We start from the raw sequence: 9,928 nt of genomic DNA, 5'->3' as shown, positions 1-9,928 counted from the left end.
TCTGTTGGGAATTTCATCCACATATTTAGCATTTATGATAAAAGCAAATCAATAGATACCATACACCTAGATTTTCAAAAGACGTTTGACAAAGTGCCTCATAAAATAAATAATGGTTGAAATTGGAGCACTACGCATCATTGACGAACCTATTGAATGAATCGAAGATTGACTGAAGAACAGAAAACAAAGATGTGATCAATAGAGGAGCCTCAGAGTGGGTAGCTGTTATAAGCGGAGTACCTCAAGGATCCATCCTTGGCCCTTTACTATCTCCGATTAACATTATCGACATAGGTTTAGGGTTAACTAGTAGAATAGCCAAATTTGCCAACGATACTAAACAGGGTATAAATGCTGTGAACTCAGATATAAAACCCTTAAGAGAGGATCTAATTATGTTAAGTGAGTGGTCTGAAATTTGATGATGTCATTAGAATTAAAAGATATTGATATTTAAAAAAAAGAGAAAATTAGAGAAAAAAAACGCTAATTTGGTCGGAAATTTCCTTAATTAAATAGTAATTTTTTCAATAATCCATTGCCCTCATTGATCACACACATCTATCAATCATCATGATTTCCTTTTCGATATATAATAAATAGTGCGATAAGATACTTTAAATATACAAAGGGGTCATTATAGAAAAACAAAATAATATGCAACATGACACCTTTGTCCAGCATTAACGGTGGGAAATTCAACAGGTTACTCGCTGCAAGATATTGAATTAGAAAGTGTGTACCAGGAGGAAGGTCTCTTTATTATAGCATTATTAGCAAAAATTTGAAGTTCACCAAACTAAGTATAAAATCTGAAAAGAAATGAAAATTAAAAAAATAGGTTATATAATGAGGAAATTCATATACAGAAACGAAGATAATCTACTTCAGCTGTACATATCACTAGTATGACCCCGTCTAGAATACGGAGTTCAATTCTGACCCCCAATTATTCAGAAGGATATATATCGACTGGAAACAGTACAAGCTAGGACCATCAAACAAGTTCCAACACTAAGGCAATTTAGATAGAGCCGGAGGATGGAACGTTTTAATCTCTAAGATCTACCAACTCGGCGACTAAGGGGACAGTTAATAGACGCATTCTAAATTCTTAAAGGAATAACAAATGTAGATTATAACAATCTATCCAGTCTTAGTACAAATCAATCCAGGTGTATGTAATACAATCTGTAATTTAAAAGATACAACGCCACTCAATGTGGTAATTTCTTTACATACAAAATAGCAAATGCATGGAACAGACTTTCAGTAGATGTCGTAAACGGTAACACAGTAAAAAAGTTCATGAATAAGTTAAAGATAATTCAAACTCTCTAAACGTTCAAACCAAATTGCTCTACACAAGAGAAAATGGAGTCTCCCCGGATGGACAAAAAGGTCGTTGAGACATCCAAAATCCTTGTAACGCCTTGTAAATCTCTTCTAATTTTGGATGACTAAATGAGAATTTTTTTTATGTGTGTGTGAGAGAGAGAGAGAGAGAGAGAGAGAGAGAGAGAGAGAGAGAGAGAGAGAGAGAGAGAGAGAGAGAGAGTGAGAGATTATGTTTAAAATTTCACAAGTAATTTCTGCCTTGCTCGTGAAATTACTTCGCTGAAAATTTAATTTTTGAATAAGTTTGTGTAACATTGACATTCACTATAGTCAATTTATTTTAGCGAGGCAGATTTGCACAGACTCGCAGGGGTGCCCTTTTAGCTCGAAAAATTTCCTAATAGCTGATTGGTCGGAAGTATTTTTATCCGAATACCATCATTGTATTCAAATGATTACCAAGTAATGTGAATCGAAACTTTTTTACTAATCTAAATTTCTCTCTCAGATATAGGTTATGTCAATAAATAATGTTAAAAGAATAAATATACTATAAGGTATCGTGATGGTAAATCTAAATTTAATAACAACACCCGCCGAAGTTCACAACAGGAGCTTGTTTTCGGATGCACGCTGCATAATTTTGTTGCTTTTCACACATTTAAACACATATTGAGACAAATTACACCAAGAATACAGAGAAACATGAGATTATATACTAAAAACGTGGAATTGATAAAACTAACTATTGTACCAACCGTGTTTCACACAATTGTACATAATTCCTTTTGTATATATTATGCTTGTATCTTCGCTCTTCCCTCGCACTAAAACGAACATGAAAATTCATGTCTGCTTTTTCCTCTGTAATATTGTCTGTCTTGTAAACTTGTTATGTCCTGTTGCCTTGAGGTTTTGTATATAAGGAGAATGTTCTACAATAATATAACTCAGTCGTTTCCAACCTGCCTTTGAGTTCACACCTTACTCGGCGCCGTCACATTGGTGACCCCGGAAGTCGACTCGCTCCCACTGCCTTCCACCCCCACCTCCCTCGCCCCTCCATCGTTGGTACTATGACGGAGACGAACTCTACAGCAGTTGGCGCCGCGGCCGCCCCATTGAAACTTTCACCGTTCGCCAGCAGAGAAGCGTTTGATTGGTTTCAACGCGCTGAAGTCCACTTTCGTATCAGGGGCGTGACTCGCTCAACCACCAAAGCGGATTATGTTCTCGCGGCGATACCCGAGGACACCTTCCCAGAAATATCCGACTGGCTTTATGAACAAGGAGACACCCCAATAGCGTATGACGCCCTCAAAACATACTTTCTGCAGCAGTACTCGCCGTCACCAGCCGCCCGTATAGCAAAGCTTTTTCAGCTCTCGCAACAACCGTTGGGGGACCAAAGGGCTTCGCTTGCCCTCAGGGAAATGACCAGTATCGCTCGCCTTCAACCTGCCGCAGACGGCTCTCCTCGTGAGGTGAACCTACTCCATGCCCTTTGGATACGCCGTTTACCTGAACCTGTACGCGCTGCCATACACGATGTCGATAGTTTACCCATAAAGGACTTGATAACCAAAGCCGACGCCCTTATGGACAGCCACTTCAAGACCTCCACCCCTGACGACGAGGATGCCTATTCAACGTCAACCGAAGCTGACATATATGCCGTAGGACATACACGCCTACCCTGTGACGTGCCGAAGCGGCGCCAAAGCCGCCCACCACCCACCGATCGCTCGCGCCCCAACGAACGACTTCTACAGCCACTTACTACCTCCCATCTGCCGCAGTTTTGCTACTACCACTTCAGATTCAGGGCAACCGCGAAGAAATGTGCCAAAGATTGTCAGTGGCCAAAAAACGTGTAAGTAGGCCATCGCTTGTGGCGGTGGCCTCCCATGTTTCTAATCTTTTCTTTTTACAAGATACAGGAACGGGCGTGCGATTTTTGGTAGACACGGGTGCTTGTCGTTCCCTTTTGCCAAGGAAACTCTTCAAGGCACAACGTAGTCTGTCTACATCTGCCGACGTCCGCTTGGTAGCTGCCAACGGATCTGCGATACCCACCTACGGTTACGAGAACCTCACATTATCGTTCGGAAACGGTAAATTCAATTGGAAGTTTCTCGTTGCTGACGTCACAATGCCAATCCTCGGTGCGGATTTCCTCTCTCATTTCCACCTTCTGGTCGATGTCGCCCACCGACGATTGGTCAACGCAGACTCGTACTTGTCGACACCTCTTGAACCCGCCCCCTCTAACCTCGCTCTCCACATCAGCGCACCCACGGATGCCTACGCCCACCTCCTCACGTCGTACCCGTTTTCCGTCCAGAACTTCGAAAAACCCCCACGGTTCCTGCCAAGCACGGTATTTATCACCATATCAAGACGACGGGACCCCCAGTCTTCGCAAAATTCAGACGTCTGGCACCGGAACGATTGGCAGCTGCCAAACAGACGTTCGCCGAAATGGAGAAAATGGGCCTTTGCCAAAAGGCCTCCAGCCCATGGTCGTCACCCTTACACATCGTTTTGAAGAAAGACGGCTCCCTCCGTCCGTGCGGGGATTACAGGCGCCTGAACATTCAAACAGAACCAGATCACTACCCCCTCCTAAACATTGCCGATGTAACCTTCTACCTGCACAAAGCGAAGGTTTTCTCTACGCTCGACCTCCTGAAGGGGTATTATCAGGTGCCTATGAACCCAGAAGACATCCCCAAGACCGCCATCACCTCTCCGTTTGGCACATACACCTTCAATTACTCCTGTTTTGGCCTTCGTAATGCTGGGGCAACGTTTCAACGTCTCATGGATGGCATCTTAGGGGACCTCTCTTTCTGTGTATGTTATGTGGACGACATACTTGTGTTCTCCTCCTCAAAAGAAGAACACCTCCGTCACCTGCGCATCGTGCTCGACCGCCTGCAACAAAACGGCCTTGTAGTCCGGTACGACAAGTGTACCTTTGGCACCAACAAAGTGTCGTTCTTAGGGCACCGTATCACTCATGAAGGAGTCCATCCCCTCCCTGAGAAGGTAGCAGCCGTTCAGAATTTCCCCGCGCCCTCGACCGTCAAAGCTCTGCAGGAATTCTTGGGCATGATCAACTATTATCACCGTTTTCTGCCAGCCATTGCCGCCACTCTTGCTCCCCTCTACGCCTCCCTCAAGGGCAAGCCAAAGGACCTGAAGTGGGGTCCCCTTCAAGAAACAGCCTTCTGCAATGCAAAGAAGGCCCTATCAACTGCTGCGGCTCTCACTTTTCCTATCCCACACGCCCCTCTCCTTCTCTCCTCCGATGCCAGTGACGTCGCTATTGGTGCAGTACTCGAGCAGGTGGTCAAAGGCTCGCCCCGCCCATTGGCCTTCTTCAGCAGAAAACTGTCCAAGGCAGAATCGGGTTATTCTACCTTCGATCGAGAATTGCTGGCGGTGCACTTGGCTGTCCGTCACTTTCGCAATTTCTTAGAAGGTACGCCCTTCGTCATTCGCACAGACCATATGCCTCTGGTGCACGCCTTCACTCGACAGTCTGACACCTGGTCCGCCCGTCAACGCCAACATCTCTCCACTGTGGCTGAATACAATTGCACCCTCCAATACGTCCCTGGGAAAATGAATCCCGTTGCCGATGCCCTGTCAAGAAACACGTTGGCTGCCGTTCAACTGGGATTGTATTACAACGCCCTGGCTGAAGCCCAACGACAGGATCCAGATTATCAAGCTTGTAGGACATCCTGCACGTCCCTCCGTTGGGAAGATTTTCCTCTCGAAGACTCCAACACCACCCTCCTCTGTGACGTCAGTACTGGTAGACCGCGACCTTGGATTCCTGCTCCCATGCGCCGACAGGTGTTTGATTTCATCCACGGCCTTTCACATCCCTCGTGCCGTTCTACTGCACAGCTGCTGAAGGCAAAGTTCATTTGGCACGGCATTTCTAAGGATGATAAGAATTGGGTCCGCGCCTGTACTTTTTGCCAAACTTCCAAAGTACATCGACACACGGATTCAGGAGTGGGCACCTGTCCTCAACCTCAGCGTCGTTTTGCACACATTCACGTCGACGTTGTAGGCCCCCTACCCACATCACAAGGACATCGTTACCTGTTTACCGTCATCGACCGCTCCACTCGTTGGCCTGAAGCCATTCCCATGGAAACTGCAACGTCCGCCTCATGTACATCTGCCTTACTCTCTGGATGGATTTCAAGATTCGGTATCCCTGAGCATATTACTTCTGACAGGGGAACCACCTTCACCTCTCAATTGTGGACGTCATTAGCAAATCTCCTGAGCATCACCCAACATCAGACAACGGCCTACAACCCCGCTGCCAATGGAATGGTAGAACGTTTTCATCGCACCCTCCAAGCAGCTTTGATGTCCCACTGCAAGAATTGCAACTGGTTTACTCAGCTTCTCTGGGTCCTCCTTGGACTAAGGCCACTCCTAAAGACGCCCTCGACGTCTCGGCAGCTGAAATGGTGTATGGCGATCCGTTGGTCGTCCCTGCCGAATTTTTTCCTTCTACAACCTCCTCCGACGATCTCCAGCGAATACGTCACGTCGTGGGAAAGTTTACTCTGTGCCGCCAGACTTACAAGCCCCCAGCGAAGCATCACATACCAACGGACTTGAACTCTGCAACGCACGTCTTCCTGCGCAACGACACCAGCAAGCCACCACTAACGCCCCCTTACACGGGCCCTTTCCTTGTGATCCGACGCAGTCCGAAAGCATTCCTCCTAAACATTCGGGGCAAAGAAGACTGGGTCTCCATTGATCGTCTAAAACCTGCTTATCTTCTGCCAGATGACCCGCCTACAGTTCGCCTCTCTAGATCAGGGCGCCCTATTTAACATGTACAGTATGTTATTTTTAGGGGGGGAGCCATGTACCAACCGTGTTTCACACAATTGTACATAATTCCTTTTGTATATATTATGCTTGTATCTTCGCTCTTCCCTCGCACTAAAACGAACATGAAAATTCATGTCTGGTTTTTCCTCTGTAATATTGTCTGTCTTGTGAACTTGTTATGTCCTGTTGCCTTGAGGTTTTGTATATAAGGAGAATGTTCTACAATAATATAACTCAGTCGTTTCCAGCCTGCCTTTGAGTTCACACCTTACTCGGCGCCGTCACACTATTGGTGAAAATAGCGGTTCGGTTAAAGCAAGAATCACGAAGAGTGGGTCCTGGGTAAAACGACCATTCTACTGTCAAACACCAAAGAGAGAATGGAAGGGAGATTGTTACTCGGTGGTGAAATTATGTATTCGTTTAATTTTGATTTTTTTTTTTTTTTTTTTTTTTTTTTTTTGCAGCACTACAGCATCCTCAAACCGAAAATATTGCTATCGTTAAAATCTAAACCATTGTAAAAAAAACTTACGTCATAGGTCTATGATGCACAATATGTCTATATAGAATGGTTTTCTATTTCTTTTTTCTTTTCCGTAAAGGTTTATACTCTAGTGTATTGTGGAAAATGTGTAGCTTTTACGTATGCTAAATAAATCAGTGATGTCACACACGCATGCATAGTAGTGTTCCAACATCTCGACCTACGTCTCTCTCTTATCCCTTTTTATACGACTTACATCATAGGCCTATGATGGAAGTCCGTATAGAAAGAGTTTGTTATTTTTTTTCGTAAAGTTTTAGATTTTATTGATTGCAATATTTTCGATTGAGGATACTGTAGTGCAGCATGAATTGCATAAAAATTACAATTAAACGGATACATAATTTCACCGCCGAGTTACAATCTCCCTTCCATTCTCTCTTTGGTGTTTGACAGGACCCACTCTATGTGAGTCTTGCTTTAACAGTCCAGGGGTTCTCAACCTGGGGTTCGCGAACCCCCAGGGGTTCAAAACCAGATTTCAAGGGGTACTTAGATGGCTGACGAAAAATTTTTTTTTAGATAGTTACATCTGCTCAGAGAGAGAGAGAGAGAGAGAGAGAGAGAGAGAGAGAGAGAGAGAGTGTGTGTGTGTGTGTGTGTGTGTGTGTGTGTGTGTGTGACGGAGGGGCGCGCCATATCGTGTCGGTTTAATCTCAAACAGCAACGTGAGTGAGGGTGGGGGACGGTTACGTGGACACTGGACAGTCAGCTCACTCAGCTAGCCAACAGACACTGATGCACATCGTAGTTGTTGCTCCTCTCTCCAACGCCTTTTGTTTGCTTAAATGAGGTTAGTTCGTGTTTTTTTTTTATTCTGTATTGAATATTCTTTTATCATTGGCAATATTATACATGCATTTCACAGTATACTCGTACGTGTATATAGCTTTGGTTATAAAAAAGTTCCTCTTCTACAATTCCAGATATCGTTATGGCCTCATCAGCGAAGAAACGGCAGTATGATGAAAGCTACATTCAGTATGGATTCACTGCTATCAACAAAAGTGGGATTGAATTTCCACAGTGTGTATTATGCCACAAAGTTTTGTCACTGGATTGCATGAAGCCTAGCTTTCTCAAACGCCATCTAAACAGCTGTCATCCAAGTTTTATAAGCAAGAATGCTGCTTTCTTCAAGCAAAAGGAAGAGGGATTGAAGCGAGCACGCTTCGATCGTTCGAGACATTTCAGGCAATAAAATGAAGCTGGTTTGCGTGCATCCTACATGGTATCACTGAGAATTGCACAAGAAAAGAAACCTCACAACATTGCAGAAAAGTTGATAGTTCCTTGCTGCAAAGATATAATACGTTGTGTTATTGGTTGTGATGCTGAGCAGAAGGTCACATCAGTACCTCTCTCAAATGATACTGTTCATCGACGAATAGTAGATATGTCTGAGGATGTCAAACAACAAGTAATTGCTGAATTAAAGGAAGCCTCTTTAGGAAAATTTGCAATCCAGCTTGACGAGTCGACTGACGTGGCTGCTTGTGCACAACTCCTAGTGTTTGTGCGATACGTCACTGGTCAAGATTTCAAGGAAGAGTTTTTGTTCTGTCATACCTTGAATACGACTACTAGAGGTGAAGACATTTTCAATGAAGTCTCATTGTTTTTTGAGAAAGAAGGACTGTCTTGGAATAATGTATGTGCATGCACAACTGACGGAGCACCAGCAATGCTTGGTCGTCGATCAGGATTTCGAGGAAGAGTGAATCAGGTGAATCCTGAAACCAAGCATCTTCATTGCATGCTTCATAGATATGCCCTGGCATCCAAAACTCTCCCACCTGATTTAAAATTAGTCATGGATGATGTTGTGCACATGGTAAATGCCATCAAGTCAAGCGCCCTAAATACAAGACTGTTTTCCCTTCTGTGCCAAGAGTTTGGAAGTGATGAAGTGTTGCTCCTTCACACTGAGGTTCGCTAGCTGTCGAGGGGGAATGTGGTATCAAGAGTAGAATCACTAAAGGAGGAGCTCAGTGAATTCTTCAAATGTGACAACAAGGCAAAGTCACTTGAGTTCACCAAGAAATTGTCAGACAGCCAGTGGCTTCAGAAGCTGGCCTACCTGAGTGACATATTCTTACACCTCAACTCATTTAACTTATCCTTCCAAGGCCGTTTTGCCACAGTGAGTGATTTCATGGACAAACTTAGGTCACTGACCATGAAGCTGGAGCTTTGGGAAGGGAAGGTCAAAGATGGATATCTTAGCATGTTTGAACACCTTGGTGAGGCACTTGATAAAAGTCAAAACACTGGAAAACAAGATGTGATGCAACTTGTGCAATCACATCTAGCTTCTCTGCGGATGGAGCTGCAGTCTTACTTCCCCGAATTGAGTGAATTGGAATCAAAATTGATTAGAAACCCTTTCATTGTGAATGTGCACCTTCTCCCAGATAACATGCAAGAGGAGTTCTTAGAGTTGGTGAACGACTCTGTTGCAAAAGATGCATTTGAAACACTTTCCCTAACCAAGTTCTGGGCTAAAATGAGTGAGATTTACCCTGTTGTATCTAAAGTAGCTCTGAACTCTTTGTTGATGTTCCCTAGTACTTATCTATGTGAGCAAGGATTTTCAACGCTGTTGAACATGAAAACCAAACATCGATCACGGTTTAATGTGGAACATGACCTACGATTATGCCTGTCTAATACTGCTCCTCGAATTGAGAAACTTGTTTGTAACAGACAGGCACAGCCTTCACACTGAAGTTCAGTAATGGTTGGTAAAGGAAATATTGTTTCATTTCTGCATGTGTAGTATCACTGTAAAATACTTGGAATATTCATGTTTCATCTCAATAAAGTAATAAAAATTTGAATAATTTCATAATATCCTATGTTGTACCATTGTACATTGAGTTAGTTACTAAATTACCATTTTGTTCGATGTCAGATTACCGGGGGGTACTGGTAAATGGTCTTATATCTCAGGGGGTACTTGACGGGAAAAAGGTTGAGAACCCCTGACCGAATCGCTATTTTCACCAATAGTTAGTTTTATCAATCCCACGGTTTTAGTGGATTCTGGTATTCAAAGTAAGTTTATAATAATATGTTTTTCTTTATTCTTAGTGTAATTTGTCTCAATATGTATTGAAATGTGTGAAAAGTAACAAAATTATGCAGCGTGCATCCGAAAAC

General features: G+C 43.7%; 1 protein-coding gene across 1 annotated transcript; it reads left to right on the top strand.

The window, feature by feature from the left end:
- Positions 1 to 7,994: 7,994 nt before the first annotated feature.
- LOC137618061 (zinc finger BED domain-containing protein 5-like) lies at positions 7,995 to 9,494 on the top strand. The gene is made up of 2 exons (XM_068348032.1): positions 7,995 to 8,600; positions 8,706 to 9,494. Exons 1-2 carry the CDS (start codon positions 7,995 to 7,997, stop codon positions 9,492 to 9,494), a joined length of 1,395 nt encoding a protein of 464 aa, XP_068204133.1.
- The last annotated feature ends 434 nt before the right edge of the window (positions 9,495 to 9,928 follow it).

The sequence above is a fragment of the Palaemon carinicauda genome, chromosome 2 (assembly GCF_036898095.1).
Source record: "Palaemon carinicauda isolate YSFRI2023 chromosome 2, ASM3689809v2, whole genome shotgun sequence".
Lineage (NCBI taxonomy): Eukaryota > Metazoa > Arthropoda > Malacostraca > Decapoda > Palaemonidae > Palaemon > Palaemon carinicauda.
This window is presented reverse-complemented; position numbering and strand designations above follow the sequence as displayed.

Excerpts from the sequence above, each read along its gene's own strand:
- LOC137618061 (XM_068348032.1), top strand. The coding sequence starts at position 7,995 with ATGGTATCACTGAGAATTGCACAAGAAAAGAAACCTCACAACATTGCA. Across the intron at positions 8,601-8,705 it reads TGGATGATGTTGTGCACATG|CTGTCGAGGGGGAATGTGGT; the intron begins GTAAATGCCATC and ends GAGGTTCGCTAG.